Source organism: Melospiza melodia, unplaced genomic scaffold (genome assembly GCF_035770615.1).
Source record: "Melospiza melodia melodia isolate bMelMel2 unplaced genomic scaffold, bMelMel2.pri scaffold_349, whole genome shotgun sequence".
Taxonomy (NCBI): Eukaryota; Metazoa; Chordata; class Aves; order Passeriformes; family Passerellidae; genus Melospiza; species Melospiza melodia.
This window is the reverse complement of record NW_026948669.1, coordinates 1-19,443: the sequence shown is the minus strand read 5'-3', so window position 1 is coordinate 19,443 and position 19,443 is coordinate 1. Positions and strand designations below refer to the sequence as shown.

At 63.9% G+C, this 19,443-nt stretch overlaps 1 protein-coding gene across 1 annotated transcript in view; it reads right to left on the bottom strand.

The window, feature by feature from the left end:
• The window catches only part of LOC134434331 (ryanodine receptor 1-like), a gene marked incomplete at its 3' end in the record, with an annotated part of 62,401 nt that extends 43,497 nt beyond the window's left edge, over positions 1-18,904 (bottom strand). The window contains 18 exon segments of the mRNA XM_063183005.1: positions 278-421; positions 918-1,029; positions 1,823-2,023; positions 2,648-3,650; positions 5,110-5,336; positions 6,134-6,220; positions 6,313-6,478; positions 7,608-7,768; positions 8,672-8,798; positions 9,649-10,058; positions 11,402-11,610; positions 12,654-12,828; positions 14,733-14,936; positions 15,165-15,262; positions 15,718-15,865; positions 16,827-16,986; positions 18,077-18,160; positions 18,780-18,904. Of these exon segments, the coding sequence (XP_063039075.1) occupies positions 278-421; positions 918-1,029; positions 1,823-2,023; positions 2,648-3,650; positions 5,110-5,336; positions 6,134-6,220; positions 6,313-6,478; positions 7,608-7,768; positions 8,672-8,798; positions 9,649-10,058; positions 11,402-11,610; positions 12,654-12,828; positions 14,733-14,936; positions 15,165-15,262; positions 15,718-15,865; positions 16,827-16,986; positions 18,077-18,160; positions 18,780-18,799 (3,736 nt within the window).
• Between the last annotated feature and the right edge of the window lie 539 nt (positions 18,905-19,443).

The window sequence follows — 19,443 nt, the reverse complement described above, 5'->3', positions numbered from 1 at the left end:
TCCCGTGCCCGTGGTCTGCCAGATGAGCTCCTGCAGCGCTGCCACCTTGGGGACATCTTGGCCAGCACCTTGGTGACAGGTTGGCTGTATCCTGGTGACATCTTGGTTGGCACCTTGGGGACACCTTGGCCAACTCCTTGGGGACACCTTGTGTGTCACCTTGAGGACACCTTGGCCAACTCCTTGGGGACACCTCGTGTGTCACCCCAATGCCACCTCGGCCACGTCCCAGACCCAGCCGAGTGTCCCTGTCCCCAACCCCCTGTCCCCTCCTCACTGGGCACCGGGGGCTCCTCGGGGGGCGTCTCCTCCTCCTTGGGGGGGCCCCGGACCCCCACCACCTTCTGCACCAGCCCCAGCAGCCGCTGCCGCAGCGACGTCTCCTCCTCCTCCTCCTCTTCCTCCTCCGTCAGCTCGATGCCTGGGGCACATGGGGGGGGTCACAGGGGTGTCCCTTTGTCCCCATGTCCCCAAGGAGGGGGCTCAGGATCCATGGATGGAGTCCCTGTGTTCCCGGGGGTCTCTGGGGCCCCAAAATGGGGGTCCCAGTTCCAATGGGGAGATCCCAGTTCAACTGGGGGTGTCCCCACACCCTGGGGGTGTCCCCACACCCAGAGAGGGTGTCCCCAAGCCCAGAGGGTGTCCCCAAGCCCAGAGGGGAGTCCCCAAGCCCAGGGGGTGTCCCAAGCCCAGGGGTGTGTCCCCACACCCCAGAGGGGTCGTCCCCAAGCCCAAGGGGGTGTCCCCAAGTCCAGGGGGTGTCCCCAAACCTCTGGATATTGTCCCCAAGCCCAGGGGGTGTCCCCAAGCCCAGGGGGTGTCCCCACACCCCAGAGGGGGTGTCCCCAAGCCCTGAGGGTGTCCCCAAGCCCAGGGGGTGTCTCCAGGCCCAGGGGGTGTCCCTGTCCCCCCCTCACCGCAGTGGGCCAGCAGGTCATTGTGGAAGTCCAGCAGCTCGTCCCGGATGTCCCCAGGCACGGGACACTCCTCATCCTCAGCCCCTCCCTTGTACTGCATCAGCATGTTGATCTGGGGACACGGGGACACAGGGGGACACCAGGTCACGGGGCCATCCCTGAACATCCCTCCCTGTGTGCCCCACGTGTCCCCACCAAATTTCCCCGTTCCCACAGTTCCCTCACATGTCCCCATGCACATCCCAGCCAAGGCCACGTCCCCAGCAGTGTCCCCAAGGTGTCTCCATGCACATCCCCGTTCTCCCACCCTAAGCTGCGTCCCCACGCTGTCCCTGCAGTGTCCCCATGCCACCCCCATGCTGTCCCCCTGTCCCTGCTTTGCCCCCATTCTGTCCCCATTTTGTCCCCGCTCTGTCCTCACCTTGTCCTTGCTCTGCCCCTACTCTGTGCCTGCTGTGTCCCCACCCTGTCCCCATTCTGCCCTCACTCTGTCCCCACGCTGTCCCTGCAGTGTCCCCACTCTGTCCTCACTCTGTTCCCACCCTGTCCCCGCTCTGCCCTCCCTCTGTCCCCACTCTGCCCCCATCCTACCTTCACTCTGTCCCCATACTGTCCCCATGTTGTCCCCACGCTGTCCCCACTCTGCCCCCATCCTACCTTCACTCTGTCCCCATACTGTCCCCATGTTGTCCCCACGCTGTCCCCACTCTGCCCCCATCCTACCCTCACTCTGTCCCCATACTGTCCCCATGTTGTCCCCACACTGTCCCCACTCTGTCTCCATCCTGTCCCTGCAGTGTCACCACTCTGTCCCCATTCTGCCCTCACTCTGTCCCCGCACTGTCCCTGCACTGTCCCCACTCTGTCCCCGCCCTGTCCCTGCACTGTCCCCACTCTGTCCCCACCTGTTCCTGCGGGGGCGAGCGGAACTCGCGGGTGCGCCGGGCGGTCTCTGCCGCTGACATGGTCAGGGCGCGCATGAGGCGCCCGTAGCGGCGCCGCTGGTCCCGCTGCAGCCGCTGCACGTGGCGCTCCGAGAACGCCACGATGGCCTCGACGCGGTGCTGCAGCTCCCGCTCGCACAGGTGCTGCAGCAGGTGGCACATCTGCGGGGACACAGGGACATTGGGGACATAGGGACATTGGGGACACAGGGACCTCCACCTGGTGCTGCAGCAGGTGGCACATCTGCAGGGACACGGGGACACTGGGGACATCGGGGACACTGGGGACACAGGGTGCTGCAGCTCCCGCTCGCACAGGTGCTGCAGCAGGTGGCACATCTGTGGGGACATGGGGACATCAGGGGATGTCAGGGACATGGGGACATCAGGGATATGGGCATGTCAGGGACATTGGGGCATTGGGGACATTGGGGACACAGGGACCTCCACGCGGTGCTGCAGCTCCCACTCGCACAGGTGCTGCAGCAGGTGGCACATCTGTGGGGACACAGGGACATCGGGACATTGGGGACATCGGGGACACAGGGACATTAGGGACATGAGGGACATCAGGGATGTCAGGAACATCAGGGACATGGGGACATCAGGGATATGGGGGTCACTGGGGACACCATGGGGATGGGGACCCTAGGACATCACTGGGGCAGGCACCCTGGGGAGGGGACAAGGACACCAGGAAGGAGAGCCCAGGGAGGGGACATGAGGTGGACACAGAGAGGGGACAGCGAGGGGACACAAACCCCCCACCCCTGTCCCCTCCCTCACCTGCAGCTTGACCGACTCCGGCAGCTTCATCTGCAGCAGCCCCTCCTCCAGCTCTTCCTCTTCCTCCTTCTCCTCCTCCTCCTCCTGCACCTCCCCAGCCTCAATGGCCTTCGTCCTCCTGGCCTCCTCCTCATCCTCCTCCTCCGCCTGCAGCTCTCCAGCCTCGATGGCCTTCCTCCTCCTCACTCCCTCCTCCTCCTCTTCCTCCTCCTCCTCCTCCTCCAGCTCTCCAGTCTCCACGGCCTTTTTCCTCCTCGCTTCCTCATCCTCCTCCTCCTCCTCGCCAGCCTCGATGGCCTTCACCCCCTCCTCCTCCTTCTCCTCCTCCTCTCCTTCCTCCCGCCGTCCCTCGCCGAACACGCGGGGCTCGATCATGCGCAGCACTCGCCGCACGTCGTCGTCGCCCAGCGCTCCCACGGCCAGCAGCGCCGACACCAGTTTGAGCACCGGCACCAACTGGAACTCCACGCTGCCCCCCACGGGGTCCCGGGCGTGGGGACCCCCTCCGGCCACGGCCTCGGCCAGCATGCGCATGGCCTTGGCCCCCAGCTCGTCCAGAGGGATGGCCGGGCTGAGCGGCGCCCGCCCTCCGCCGCCCCCGGCCCGGATAAAGCACGGCTCCGAGAAATGGGGCTGGGGTCTCAAGCAGGCGCTGGGCCCCACGCCCGGGGGTCCCGGGCAGCGGCCTCCGTCGGGGAAGAGCGCGATGGCGCGCGTGGCCTCGGTGATGGGCACGATGAACTCGGCGCTCATGGAGGAGCGGGCGCGCTGCGCCGCGTCCAGGTGCATGGCCAGCAGCAGGTCGTAGTAGCCGGCGCGCAGGGGGCCCGGCAGCTCGGGGCTCTCGATGGCGAAGAGCAGCTGGGCCTGGTCCACGTGGCTGCACAGCGCGTGCGCCACGCGGTTGTTGCCCAGCGCGCACACGGCGCAGTAGAGGCGCAGCGTGTGGCACTGGAACTGCAGCAGGTCCTCGCGCTCCCACAGCTCCAGGATGTCGATGCACCTGGGGGGCACGTGGGGGTTGGGGTGGGGGGCACACGGGGTGGGAGCCCTGGGAGGACAGGGTATGGGGAGACACAGAGTAGGGCCCCTAGGGGGGTGGGGAATGGGGGGACACAGGGTGGGGAATGGGGGGACAGGGGAATGGGGGGACACAGGGTGGGACCCTTGGGGGGACAGGGGAATGGGGGGACACAGGGTGGGACCCTTGGGGGGACAGGGGAATGGGGGGACATGGGGTGGGACCCTTGGGGGGACAGGGGAATGGTGGGATATGGGGTGGGACCCTTGGGGGCACAGGGGAATGGGGGGACACAGGGTGGGACCCTTGGGGGGACAGGGGAATGGGGGGATATGGGGTGGGACCCTTGGGGGGACAGGGGAATGGGGGAACACAGGGTGGGACCCCTAGGGGGGTGGGGAATGAGGGGAAAGGGAATGGGGACATGGGGTGGGACCCCTGGATGAGACCCCAAGCTCTCCTGGGGATGAAACCCCAAGTTCTTCTGGGGATGGCACTTTTGGGGTGAGACCCCAAGGTCTCCTAAGGATGGCACCCTGGGCATGAGACCCCACAATCTCCTGGGGATGGCACTTTTGAGGTGAGACCCCAAGGTCTCCTGGAGATGAGACCCTTGGGATGGGGACCCCAAGGTCTCCCATGGCTGGGACCCCGGGGGATGGGACCCCAGGGGACAGGACCCCGTGTCCCCCTCAGATGGAACCCCAAGGTCTCCTGGGGCTGGGACTTTTGGGATGGGACCCCACGATCTTCTGGGGCTGGGATTTTTGGGATGGACCCCACAGTCTCCTGGGGATGACACTTTCAGGGTCAGAACCCAAGGTGTCCTGGGGCTGGGACCCCATGGGACAGAACCTCACGAAGCTGGGTGTCCCTGGGGGTGTCCCTGGGGGTGTCCCTGGAGGTGTCCCTGAGGGATGTCCCCACCTGTCCTCCTCGGGGATGTGCCAAAACCCCCCCAGACCATGGACCCCTCCCCTATTTAACCTCCAGACCATGGGGCAGCTGCTGTGCTTGATCTTGGGGGAGAAAAGGGGATGAGACCCCCAAACCCCCCCCAAAATACCCCCAGACCATGGGGCAGTTGCCCTATTTGGGGTCCAATTTGGGGTCCCATTTGGGATTTCTTTGGGATCCCATTTAGGAGCGCCATTTGGTGTCCCTGAGGGGTGTCCCTGAGGGATGTCCCCACCTGTCCTCCTCGGGGATGTGCAAAAACGCCCCCAGACCATGGACCCCTCCCCTATTTAACCTCTAGACCATGGGGCAGTTGCCCTATTTGGGGTCCAATTTGGGGTCCCATTTGGGATTTCTTTGGGATCCCATTTAGGGGTCCCGTTTGGTGTCCCTGAGGGGTGTCCCTGGATGTCCCTGAGGGGTGTCCCTGAGGGGTGTCCCTGAGGGGTGTCCCTGGATGTCCCTGAGGGGTGTCCCCACGCACCTGTCCTCCTCGGGGATGTGCAGGGCCATCATCTGCAGGGGCTCGGAGCACTCCACGGCCCAGCCCTGGCGCTCGCCCAGCCGGGCGCTCTCCACGGCCAGGTACTCGGTGGGCATGCGGCTCCAGGTGACCGGGGTCAGGTGCTGGATCACTAGCCTGGGCGGGCACTGCGGCGCCGGGTTCTGCCTCTCGCTGCTGAACATGGCCGCCGAGATGGGCATGATGTTCTGGGGGGGACACGGGGGTGTCAGGGGGACCCTCGGCACCCAGATCCTCTGGGGTCACCCTGCAGAGCCCAAAGATCGGCCCCAGAGCTCTCCTTGTTCCACCTGGCAGCTCCTGAGTCACCTCACCAGTGCTCCCAGTTGTCTCCCAGTCCCTTCCCATCCTCAATAAACGATGATCTCGGGGTTTGGGGGGTTCTGGGGGCTCTCAGGGGTCCTGTACCATGGTGGGGTTCATGATGATCCTGGGGTTTGGGGGATTTTGGAGGGGTCTCAGGGGTTCTGTATGTGGTGGTGCTCATGATGACCTGAGGGTTTAGGGGGGGTCTCAGGGGTCCTGTACCATGGTGGGGTTCATGATGACCTGGGGTTTTGGGGCTCTCAGGGGTCCTGTACCATGGTGGGGTTCATGACGAGCTCAGTGTCAGGGGGACCCCAAAGACCCTCAGCACTGAGTTCCTCTTGGGTCGCCCTGCAGACCCCAAAGATCGGCCCCAAAGCTCTCCTTGTTCCACCTGGCAGCTCCTGAGTCACCTCACCAGTGCTCCCAGTTGTCCCCCAGCGCCTTCCCATCCTCAATAACCCCCCCAGAACGATGACCTTGGGGTTTGGGGGGGATTTGGATTTTGGGGGATTTTGGGGGGGTCTCAGGGGTCTTGTACTGTGATTTTGTTCATGATGACCTTGGGGTTTGGGGGTTTTGGAGTGCAGAGGTGGTCTCAGGAGGTTTTGTGGGGTTTTTGGGGGGTCTCGGGGGTCTCATCCCCCACCACCCACCTGCTGGGGGTCCCATTCCTCACCTTGAGCTTGCCCAGCTCAAACTGGAGCACATTTTGGGTGGTGGGCTGCACGAACACCGCCGGGAACAGTTTGGTGTTGGGCTCCACCTGTGGGCACCACGCTGCTGTGAGACCCCCGGGGTGGGCTTGGACCCCCAAACCTCAGCTGGGGGGGGTTCAGGGGAGGGGTCCCAGCTCACCTGGAAGAAGGTGTTGATCTCTTTGCCGTTGGCCGTGAAGGTCATGAGCCCCGTGGCCAGGTCCACCAGGCAGCCGATGACCAGGTCAGTGTGGGACACCCTGGCCTGCTGGGTGGGGGTCGCAAACTCCCCCCCCCACACCATGTAGCAGTTGCTGCGCTTGATGCTGGGGGGAAAAAGGGGGGTGAGACCCCCCAAAATACTCCAAAACCTCCCCAAAATATCCCAAAACCTCCCCAGAATAACCCCAGACCATGGGGCAGTTGCTACGCTTGATGCTGGGGAGAAAAAGGGGGTGAGACCCCCAAAAAATCCCCCCAAAATACCCCAAAACTCCCTCAAAATACCCCCACACCATGTAGCAGTTGCTGCGCTTGATGCTGGGGGAGAAAAATGGGGTGAGACCCCCCCCAGACCCCCCCAAAAATACCCCAAAATCTCTCCAAAATAACCCCAGACCATGGGGCAGTTGCTGCGCTTGATGCTGGGGGGGAAAAGGGGGTGAGACCCCAAAAACCCCCCAAAAATACCCCCAAGACCATGGACCCCTCCCCTATTTAACCCCCAGACCATGGGGCAGTTGCTGCGCTTGATGCTAAGGGGGAAAAAAGGGGTGAGAACCCCCCAGAAATGCCTCCAAACCATGGGGCAGCTGACCCGTTAGGGGTCCCACTTTGGGATCTCTCTGGGGTCCCATTTGGGGGGCCAATTTCAGGGTCCTGTTTGGGGTCCCATTAGAGGGTCCAATTTCAGGATCCTGTTTGGGGTCCCTTTGGGATCCTGTTTGAGGGTCCCATTTGGGGTCCCATTTAGGATCCTGTTTAGGGGTCCCTTTTGGGGTCCCTTGGTCTCTTAGGAGTCTCTTTGGGATCCCACTTGGGGTCCCATTTAGGGGTCTCTTTGGGGTCCCTTTGGGATCCCACCTGGCATCCTGTTTGGGAATCCCCTTTTGGGGTCTCTTTGGGATCCCATTTGGGGTCTCTTTGGGATCCAGTTCAGGGTCCCATTTAGGGGTCCCTTTTGGGGTCTTGTTAGGGTTGAATTTGGGATGCAATTTGGGATCCCTTTGGGATCGCATCTGGGGACCCATTTGGGGTCTCTTTGTGGTCCCTTTTGGGGTCTCTCTGGGGTCTCTTTGGGATCGCATCTGGGGTCTCTTTGGGGTCCCATTTGGGGTCTCTCTGGGATGCTATTTGGAATCCAGTTTGCGGTCCCATTTCGGGCTCCCTTTTGGGGTGTCTTTGGGGTCCCATTTGGGGTCTCTCTGGCGTTTTTTTGGGGTCCCCGTGGGGTACCTGTCGTGCACGTTGCCGCGGTCGTCGCCCATGGTGACGGTGACGCTGCGCACGCGGCTCAGCTCGAAATCGGGGTCGTGCTGGTGGAAATGGGGGGTGACCCAGCCCACCCAGGCACTGCCCGGCTCCTGGCCCGCAAACAGCCGCACCGAGTAATAGTACTGGGGACAAGGGACAGGGTCAGGGACAGACACGGGGACACAGGGACAGGGACAGACATGGGGACACGGGGACATGGGGACAGGGACAGGTGACCCAGCCCACCCAGGCACTGCCCGGCTCCTGGCCCGCAAACAGCCGCACCGAGTAATAGTACTGGGGACAAGGGACAGGGTCAGGGACAGACACGGGGACACAGGGACAGGGACAGACATGGGGACACGGGGACATGGGGACAGGGACAGGTGACCCAGCCCACCCAGGCACTGCCCGGCTCCTGGCCCGCAAACAGCCGCACCGAGTAATAGTACTGGGGACAAGGGACATGGGGACAGTGTCAGGGACAGACACAGGGACATGGGGACATGGGGACAGGGACAGGTGACCCAGCCCACCCAGGCACTGCCCCACAAACAGCTGCACCAAGTAGTAGTACTGGGGACAAGGGACATGGGGACAGTGTCAGGGACATGGGGACAGTGTCAGGGACAGCCACAGGTTCAGGGGACATGAGGACAGGGTGTTTTGGGGGGATCTCAGGGGTCCCATACTGTGGTGGTGTTCATGATGACCTCGGGGTCTGGGGGATTTGGGGTTCTGGGGGTTTTGGGGGGGTTTTTGGGGGTATTTTGGGTGTTTTTGGGGTCCATACCGTGGTGGTGTTCATGATGACCTCGGGGGCTGGGGGATTTGGGGTTGTGGGAGGTTTTGGGGGTGTTTTTGGGGTCCATACCGTGGTGGTGTTCATGATGACCTCGGGGGCTGGGGGATTTGGGGTTCTGGGAGGTTTTGGGGGTGTTTTTGGGGTCCATACCGTGGTGGTGTTCATGATGACCTCAGGGTTTGGGGGATTTGGGGTTTTGGGGAGGTTTTTGGGGTATTTCGGGTGTTTTTGGGGTCCATACCGTGGTGGTGTTCATGATGACCTCGGGGTCGTCGCGCTCGTCGGGCACCACGTCCTCCTCCAGCCTGGGCACGGGAGGGGGCGCGGGGGGGGGCGCGAACGGCGTCTTCCGGCCCTTGAACAGGAACCTGGGGGGCACCGGGGGGGGTCACCCCGTTCTGGAGACCCGCAGGGACCCCCAAAGACCCCCAGGGAACCCCCCCAACAACACCCCTTAACTGCCAGACTGGGGATGCTCAGGGACCCCCCAGGGATGGGTGTCAGCCCCTTTTGGGGACCCTCAGGATTTGGGGACCCCCCAGCCATGGCTGCCACCCCACAGACTGGGGATCCCCTAGGGGTGAGTTTCACCCCCTTTTGCTGGTCCCCAGGGTTATTGGGGACCCCCCAGCAGTGGCTGCCACCCCCTTTTGCTGCCCCCCACCCCTTTTTGGGGAACCTCAGGAATATTGGGGACCCCCCTTTTTGCTGCCCCCCACCCTTTTACTGCCCCCCAGCAATATTGGGGACCCCCCTTTTTGCTGCCCCCCACCCTTTTACTGGCCCCCAGCAATACTGGGGACCCCCCACCCCATGCACCCCCTTTTACTGCCCCCCAGCAATATTGGGGACCCCTTTTGGCTGCCCCCCACCCCCTTTTGCTAGTCCCCCTGGTACCCCTCAGGAATATTGGGGATCCCCCTTTTGCAGCCTCTCAGCAATATTGGGGACCCCCCTTTTGCAGCCCCCCACCAATATTGGGGACCCCCCACCCCACGCAGCCCCCTTTTGCAGCCCCCCACCAATATTGGGGACCCCCCACCCCATGCACCCCCTTTTGCAGCCCCCCAGCAATATTGGGGACCCCCCTTTTGCAGCCCCCCACCAGTATTGGGGACCCCCCCTTTTGCAGCCCCCCACCAGTATTGGGGATCCCCACCCCATGCACCCCCTTTTGCAGCCCCCCACCAATACTGGGGAACCCCCCACCCCGCTCACCCCCTCCTGGTCTTGCTCTTCTCGGTGGTCGCGTCCTTCTCGTTCTCTCCCCGCGGCGGCTCCCGGGACGCGGCACCGGCGGCACCGGCAGCACCGGCAGCAGCCCCGGGCGCCGCCCCCGGCGCTCCCTTCTCGGCTCCCTCGTCGCCCTCGGCGCTGCGGGGCCCGGCCGAGCGCCGCAGCCGCTCGAACTCGGACAGCGGCTCCGCGCTCGCCTCCTCGGGGGGCTCCGGGGGCGGCGCCTGCGGCAGCGGCGTGGCGCCGGGCGTGCAGCGGAACGTGCCGTGGAACTGCACGGGCAGGCTCAGCCGCAGGAACAGCAGCTCCGGCGGGGCCGCGGGCGTCCCGGAGCTGCGGTGCGACAGGCGGAGGCACGGAGGGGTGTCCACGGTGCCGTCCAGGCGGGTCACCTGCGGGCACGGCGAAGAGGGTGGCACCGGGGGCACCGCGGGGATGGTGGGACGCGGTTTTGGGGGAACTTCACCTCGGTCTGGGGACATGTCACCCGGTTTTGGGGACGCTTCATTTCATTATGGGAGCATTTCACCCTGTTCTGGGGACACTCAGGGACAGTTAATGCCCAGGGATGGGTGGGACCCGGTTTAGGGTCACCTTTAGGGTCACCATTTCACCTTGTTTGGGGACACTTCCCCTCGTTTTGGGGTACTTCACCCTGTTTTGGGGACACTTCATCTCATTCTGGAGATGCTTCACCAGGGTTTGGGGACACTTCATCTCATTTTGGAGACACTTCACCCCGTTTTGGGGGCACTTAATCTCATTTTGGAGACACTTCACCCCGTTTTGGGGACACTTCACCTCGTTTTGGGGACACTTCACCCTGTTTTGGGGACACTTCACCCTGTTTTGGGGGCACTTAATCTCATTTTGGAGATGCTTCACCTCATTTTGGGGACACTTCACCTCGTTTTGGGGACACTTCACCTCATTTTGGGGACACTCAGAGATAGGGAATCCCCTAGGGAAGGATGTCACCCCATTTTGGGGACACTTCACCCCGTTTTGGGGACACTTCTCCCCATTCTGGGGACACTTCACCCTGTTTGGGGATGCTTCACCTCATTTTAGGGACACTTAGGGACAGGGAACCCCTTAGGGATAGGTGGGACCCAGTTTTGGGGGAACTTCACCTCGTTTTGGGGACGCTTCACCCAGTTTTAGGGACACTTCAGGGACAGGGAACCCCCCAGGGATGGGTGGGACCCGATTTTGGGGATATTTCACCCTGTTTGGGACACTTCATTTTGGGAACGCTTCACCTCATTCTGGGGACACTGAGAGATGAGGAATTCCCTAGGGGTGGCTGCCACAGCATTTTGGGGACACTTCACCCCACTTTGGGGACACTTCACCCTGTTTTGGGGACACCCAGAAATGGGGAATCCCCTTGGGATGGGGATTCCCACCCATTTTGGGGACATTTGGGGACTTTCAGGGACCCCCTTAATACCCTGAATGCCCCTCGGAGACCCCAAATCCCCCCAAAACCCCCCCAAATCCCCCTCACCTCGAGCTGGGGGTGCTCGGGGGGCACAGGGATGAACTGGGGCAGGCTGTGGCTGAACCAGAGACCCCAAACCCCCCCAAAACCCCCCCAAAATCCCCCTCACCTCGAGCTGGGGATGCTCGGGGGGCACAGGGATGAACTGGGGCAGGCTGTGGCTGAACCACAGGGCGATGGGGACCCCAAACCTGCCCCAAACCCCCCCAGAGACCCCTGCCCAGCCCTCACCTCGAGCTGGGGGTGCTCGGGGGGCACGGGGATGAACTGGGGCAGGCTGTGGCTGAACCACAGGGCGATTGGCCGTTTCATGTTGATGGCGAAGGGCTCGTAGCCCTCCTGGAGGCCGCAGATGCCGAAGTAGCGCAGGGTGCCAACGTCCTGGCCCAGGTTCAGGTGCCCCTCCTGGCCCAGCCCCAGGCTGCACACGGGCACAAAGCCTGGGGGGCACGGGGGGTCAGGGCTGAGACCCCCACCCATCCCCAGAGCCCCCAGACCCATTCCTGGATCCCCCTGGCCCAGGTTCAGGTGCCCCTCCTGGCCCAGCCCCAGGCTGCACACGGGCACAAAGCCTGGGGGGCACGGGGGGGTCAGCAATGAGACCCCAGACCCACCCCAGAGCCCCCAGACTCATTCCTGGAGCACCCAGATCCACCCCAGAGCCATTCCTGGTACCCCAGACCCATTTCTGAAGCCCCCAGACCCAACCCTAGACCCATTCCTGGTTCCCCCAGACTCCTTTGTGCTGCCTCCAGACCCATCCCAGAGCCCCCAGACCCATTCCTGGTTCCCCCAGACCCATTTCTGCTGCCTCCACACCCATCCCAGAGCCCTCAGACCCATTCCTGATGCCCCCAGACCCATTTCTGCTGCCTCCACACCCATCCCAGAGCCCTCAGACCCATTTCTGCTGCCCCCATTCCCATCCCTGAACCCCCAGACCCATCCCTGAACACCCAGACCCATCCCTGGTGCCCTCAGACCCATTTCTGAAGCCCCTAGACCCATCCCAGAGCCCCCCAGACCCATTCCTGGTTCCCCCAGACCCCTTTTTGCTGCCCCCAGACCCATCCCTGAACCCCCAGACCCATCCCTGGTGCCCTGAGACCCATTTCTGAAACCCCCAGACCCAACCCTAGACCCATTCCTGGTTCCCCCAGACTCCTTTGTGCTGCCTCCAGACCCATCCCAGAGTCCCCAGACCCATTCCTGGTTCCCCCAGACTCCTTTGTGCTGCCTCCACACCCATCCCAGAGTCCCCAGACCCATCCCTGGTACCCCCAGACCCCTTTCTGCTGCCTCCACACCCATTCCTGGTTCCCCCAGACCCCTTCCTGAATCCCCCTGACCCATTCTTGTTGCCCCAGACCCACCCCTGGCACCCCCAGACACCCACCCAGAGCCCCCAGCCCCACTCCCCCTCCTCCCCCAGCCCCAGGTGACACCGTGGGGCTGTCACCAGGCCCGGTGTCCCCCCTCTCACCGTCGGCCACCTCGAAGTCCCTGAAGGCCACCTCGGAGCCGCCGTCCCCGATCAGCACCTCCCCGTTGAGGGTGAAGCTCATGTGGCACTCGCCCAGGTCGATGAGGCAGCCCACGACGTCCCCGGCCTGCCAGGGGCGCCCGAAGGACTCGCCACCGACGTGCCACCGCTGGGCCTGGGGACATTGGGGACACCAGAGTCACACAGGGGACACCAGGGGTCACAGGGACCCACGACGTCCCCGGCCTGCCAGGGGCGCCCGAAGGACTCGCCACCGACGTGCCACCGCTGGGCCTGGGGACACCGGGGACACCAGAGTCACACAGGGGACACCAGGGGTCACAGGGACCCACGACGTCCCCGGCCTGCCAGGGGCGCCCGAAGGACTCGCCACCAACGTGCCACCGCTGGGCCTGGGGACACTGGGGACACCAGGGGGTCACAGGGACATCGGGGACACCAGGGACATCAGGGGGTCACAATGTCCCCGGCCTGCCAGGGGCACCCAAAGGACTCGCCCCCGACGTGCCACCGCTGGGCCTGGGGACACTGGGGACACCAGGGGGTCCCAGAAGGTGACAGTGGAACCCAGGGGGACTCTGGGGGTCCCCAAGTGTCCCATGCTGGTTCTGCGTGTCCCCATGAGTGTCCCTATGTGTCCCTGAGTGTTCCTGCAGGTCCCCAAGTGTCGCCATGTGTCCCCCCATGTCCCCACGTGTCCCTGAGTGTCCCTGAGTGTCTCCACATGTCCCTGTGTCCCAAGCAGGTTCTGTGTGTCTGCAAGTGTCCCCTCATGTCCCCACCTGTCCCCACGTATCCCTGAGTGTGCCTCCATGTCACCAGGTGTCACCATATGTCCCAAACAGGCTCTGGGTGTCCCTGAGTGTCCCCTGTCCCCGGGTGTCCCCCGTGTCCCTCATGTCCCCAGCAGGCTCCGCATGTCCCCTGTGTCCCTGAGTGTCCCCATGTGTCCCCCCCCATGTCACAGGTAGGTTCTGTGTGTCCCCACATGTCCCAGCCTGTCCCTGCCTGTCCCCCCATGTCCCCTCAGTGTGTCACTGTGCTCACCCGGTGCCCGTTGAAGACGAAGGCCATGGCATCTCCCTGGCTGTCCATTCCCTGCCTGTCCCCACATGTCCCTGCCTGTCCCCAATGTCCCCAGGGCTGTCCCCAGGGCTGTCCCCAGGCTCACCCGGTGCCCGTTGAAGATGAAGGCCATGGCATCTCCCTGGCTGTCCCTGCCTGTCCCCACGTGTCCCCCGTATCCCCTGTGTCCCTGCCTGTCCCCTGTGTCCCCTCAGTGTGTCCCCAGGCTCACCCGGTGCCCATTGAAGACGAAGGCCATGGCATCTCCCTGGCTGTCCCTGCCTGTCCCCAGGCTCACCCGGTGCCCGTTGAAGACGAAGGCCACGGCATCTCCCTGGCTGTCCCTGCCTGTCCCCAATGTCCCCATGGCTGTCCCCAGGGCTGTCCCCAGGCTCACCCGGTGCCCGTTGAAGACGAAGGCCATGTCGTCGGCGCCCAGCTCGGTGTCGGGTCTGAGCCCCGGCCATGCCCAGCCCATGTGTCCCCTGCGTCCCTGCCTGTCCCTCCATGTCCCCAGGGCTGTCCCCAGGCTCACCCGGTGCCCGTTGAAGACGAAGGCCATGTCGTCGGCGCCCAGCTCGGTGTCAGGTCTGAGCCCCGGCCATTCCCAGCCCATGTGTCCCCTGCGTCCCTGCCTGTCCCTCCATGTCCCCATGTCCCCAGGCTCACCCGGTGCCCGTTGAAGACGAAGGCCATGGCATCTCCCTGGCTGTCCCTGCCTGTCCCCAATGTCCCCAGGGCTGTCCCCAGGGCTGTCCCCAGGCTCACCCGGTGCCCGTTGAAGACGAAGGCCATGGCATCTCCCTGGCTGTCCCTGCCTGTCCCCACGTGTCCCCCGTATCCCCTGTGTCCCTGCCTGTCCCCTGTGTCCCCTCAGTGTGTCCCCAGGCTCACCCGGTGCCCGTTGAAGACGAAGGCCACGGCATCTCCCTGGCTGTCCCTGCCTGTCCCCAATGTCCCCATGGCTGTCCCCAGGGCTGTCCCCAGGCTCACCCGGTGCCCGTTGAAGACGAAGGCCATGTCGTCGGCGCCCAGCTCGGTGTCGGGTCTCAGCCCGGGCCGGGCCCAGCCCACGCGCATCTCCCCGGCCGTCACCGCCTGGAACTCGAAGTACCAGCGGCCGCTGCGCACGGCCGAGCCCCGATCTGCGCGGAACAGCCGCGGCCGGGGGGCGCGGGGACCCCCGGGAACTGCACCCTGTGAGGCTGGGGGGGACACGGGGGGTCAGCACCCTGAAAATGGGACACGGAACCCCCAAAACAGCACCCAGAGAGCCCCAAAAATGGGACACAGAGAGCCCCGATCTGCACGGAACAGCCGCGGCCGGGGGGCGCGGGGACCCCCGGGAACTGCCCCCTGTGAGGCTGGGGGGGACACGGGGGATCAGCACCCTGAAAATGGGACACGGAACCCCCAAAACAGCACCCAGGGAGCCCCAGAAATGGGACACAGAGAGCCCCGCTCTGCGCGGAACAGCCGCGGCCGGGGGGCGCGGGGACCCCCGGGAACTGCCCCCTGTGAGGCTGGGGGGGACACGGGGGGTCAGCACCCCGAAAATGGGACATGGAACCCCAAAAACAGCACCCAGGGAGCCCCAGAAATGGGACACAGAGAGCCCCGCTCTGCGCGGAACAGCCGCGGCCGGGGGGCGCGGGGACCCCCGGGAACTGCACCCTGTGAGGCTGGGGGGGACACGGGGGGTCAGCACCCCAAAAATGGCACCCAAATAGCACCCAGAGAGCCCCAAAAACGGGATATGGAACCCCAAAAACGGCACCCAAACGGCATCAAGAGCTGCAGCCCAGGGCTGCTGGGACCCCTCAAGGGGACACCGTGTGAGGCTGGGGGAGACAGAGGGGTCGGCACCCCAAAACGGGACACGGAGACCCCAGAAACGGCACCCAAACGGCCCCACCAGCTGCCAAAGGTCCCCAAACGCCCCCGGGTGTCCCCAGGGGTCCCCGAGCCCCCCACTCACGCGTCTCCTGGTCGGGGGGCTCGATGTTGTAGCCGTAGCCCAGCAGGGTGCGCACGGCCTGGCACAGGCTCTCGCGGTTGGTGGCCTTGGTGCCCTCGTCCAGCAGGTTGTAGGGCACCAGCCGGGGGTTCCGCTTGTTCTTGATGTCCTGGGACACGGGGACAGCGTGGGGACATGGGGACACCGCCGTGGGGACAGCGTGGGGACACAGGGACATGGCCATGGGGACAGTGTGGGGACATGGGGACACGGCCATGGGGACAGCGTAGGGATATGGGGACACCGCCGTGGGGACAGCGTGGGGACATGGGGACACAGGGACAGCGTAGGGATATGGGGACACGGCCATGGGGACACGGGGGGACGTGTCCCCATGGCCATGGGGACACGGATGTGGGGACAGCGTGGGGACAGGGGGACACGGCCATGGGGACACGGGGACAGCGAGCTTGGGATGTGGGGACAGCGTGGGGACACGGCCATGGGGACATGGGGACACAGGGCTTGGGATGTGGGGATATGGGGACACGGCCATGGGGACAAAGGGACTTGGGATGTGGGGATATGGGGACACAGCCATGGGGACATGGGGACAGCGAGCTTGGGATGTGGGGACATGGGGACACAGCCATGAGGACATCGAGCTCAGGGGAGTAGAGACACTCCCAGAGGCATGGGGACATGGGGACACCAGGCTTGGGGCTATGAGGACATGGGGACACCCCCACAGATGTGGGGACATGAGGACACGGCCATGGGGACATGGGGACGCCCCCAGAGGTGTGGGGACATGGGGACACCGGGCTCAGGGGCATGGGGACACCCCCAGAGGTGTGGGGACACGGGGACATGGCCATGGGGACACCAGGCTCAGGGGCATGGGGACACCCCCAGAGGTGTGGGGACACGGGGACACGGCCGTGGGGACATGGGGACACCCCCAGAGGTGTGGGGACACGGGGACACGGCCGTGGGGACGCAGGACAGCGACACCACAGGGCCGAGGGGGTTTTGGGGTGTCCATGGGAGGGTTTGGGTGGGTCAGGGGCGGGCGGGGGTCCCTCGGTGCTGTCCCCAGCGTGTCCCCAGCGTGTCCCCAGGGTCCCCACCTGCGTGGTGCTGTAGGTCCAGCCCTGCTGCACGCGGTCCCGGGCCCAGACGTTGTGGCCGTTCTCGGCCAGGCGATCGACCAGGGTCAGCTGGGCCGGCGTCAGCCGCACGTGCGACAGGTCCAGCGGGGCCGGCTTGTACCCGTTGGACATGGTGTACCTGGGCGGGGGGGGGACACACCTGTGGGACCCCCACGGGGCACCCCGGGACCCCCAACCCACGGAGAACCCAGCAAACTTCAATGGTCTCCAAACTGGGACATCCCAACCCAACCTTGAGCCCTTTACCCGCTGGACGTGGTGTACCTGGGCAGGGGGACACACCTGTGGGACACCTGTGGAACCGCCCCGGGACCCCCAGAACTGTCCCCACCAATGGGGACCCCAAACGTCCTCAATGGTCACCAAACTGAGATATCCCAAATCAACCTTGAGCCCTTTACCCGCTGGACATGGTGTACCTGGGCAGGGGGACACACCTGTGGGACCCCACGGGCACCCCGGGACCCCCAACCCACGGAGAACCCAGCAAACTTCAATGGTCTCCAAACTGGGACATCCCAACCCAACCTTGACCCCTTCACCCGCTGGACGTGGTGTACCTGGGCAGGGGGACACACCTGTGGGACACCTGTGGGACCACCCCGGGACCCCCAGAACTGTCCCCACCAATGGGGACCCCAAACGTCCTCAGTGGTCACCAAACTGAGATATCCCAAATCAACTGAGACATCCCAACACAACCTTTACCTGCTGGACATGGTGTACCTGGGCAGAGGGGGACACACCTGTGGGACCACCCTGGGACCCCCAGAACTGCCCCCAGCCATGGAGACCCCAAATCTCCTCCATGGTCTCCAAACTGGGATGTCCCAACTCAACGGGGACATCCCAACTCAACGGGGACATCCCAACCCAACCTTGACCTGTTGGACACGGTGGGAATGGGGGGGACACACCTGGGGGACCCCCTCAACCCATGGGGACCCCCATAAAGACCCCCCAGAAGCTTCTACAGCACCCCAAAACTGCGACTCCCAAACTGGCACATCTCCAAACTGGGACTTTCTTTAATGGACCCCAAACTGGAACCTCAAACTGGGATCCCCCTACAGAGACCCCCCCCAAACTGGGACCCCCAATCCCTCCCAGTCCTCCCAAACTGGGACCCCCGCAGCCCCTCTGAGCCCCCCCAAAGTGGGACCCTCAATCCCTTTCAGCCCCCCCAAAGTGGGAGCCCCCAAACCCACGTTTTGGGCAGTTTGATTTTCTTCAGGTTCTCCTCGGCCTTCTCGTCCGCCATCCCCACGTGGCAGCCCAGGGCCAGCAGCGTCCTGGGGACACCCCGAGAATCAGCACCCCCAAATCGCAGACCCCTCCTCAAAACCCAAACCCAGCACCCCCAGCTCCAGGGGGCTCCGGAGAAGGGGGGACCCCAAAAATCCCAGCCTGTTTTGGGGATACACCCCAAAGTGGGGAACCCCAAAATCCTCCAAAGTCCCCCCCAAGTCTGAGGTGAGGAGGGACCCCAAAACCACCTGAACCCCAAAAATCCCCCCAGTCCCCCAGTGTGAGGGGAGGGGTGACCCCAAAACCACCTGAACCCCAAAGCCCCCCAAAATGCCCCCAGTCTGAGTTGTGGGGTCACCCCAAAACCATCTGAACCCCAAAACCCCCAAAATCCCCCCAGCCTGAGGTTAGGGGTCACCCCAAAACCATCAGAACCCCAAAAATCCCCCCCAGGTCCCCCAAAGTCCCCCCAGTCTGACATGAGGGGTGACCCCAAAACCCCCCCAAGTCCCCCCTATCTGAGGTGACCCCAAAACCACCCCCAGGCTCTGAGGGAACCCCAAACCCCCTCAGTTTGGGGGTGATTCCTCCCCAAACCCCCCTCCCCTTCCTCGGGGGTTCCCCAAAGAGGGGGATCCCCAAATTCCCCGTGCCCCCCCTTACTTGAGGGTCTCCCCCGACATCTGCAGGTTGTAGCCGCGCTCGGGCTCGGGAGGCTGTGGAAGCTCAGCAAGCAGGGGTGCAGGCGCTGCACGTCATCCCGGACCTGGGGCACCCCAAAAACACCCCACGGACACTGGGACACCCCAAAACCCACACAGGGACCCCCAAAAACCGACCCGAAAGGGAAAATCCCAAAGGCGCCACATGGGATCGCCTCGAAAAGGATCCAAACCTTGGGGAACCCCAAAAAAGGATCCCAAAAGGGGTAACCACAATTCAGGGAACCCCAAAAACACCTCCTGGACACTGGGACACCCCAAATCCAGACAGGGACCCCCCCAAAAACCAACCCGAAAGGAAAATCCCAAAGGCACCCCATGGGATCACCTCGAAAACTACCCAAACCTTGGGGAACCCCAAAAAAGGATCCCAAAAAGGGGTAACCACAATTTAGGGAACCCCAAAAACACCCCACAGACACTGGGACACCCCAAAACCCACACAGGGACCCCCCAAAAACCGACCCGAAAGGGAAAATCCCAAAGGCACCCCATGGGATCACCTCGAAAAGGATCCAAACCTTGGGGAACCCCAAAAAGGGATCCCAAAAGGGGTAACCACAATTTAGGGAACCCCAAAAACACCTCCTGGACACTGGGGAACA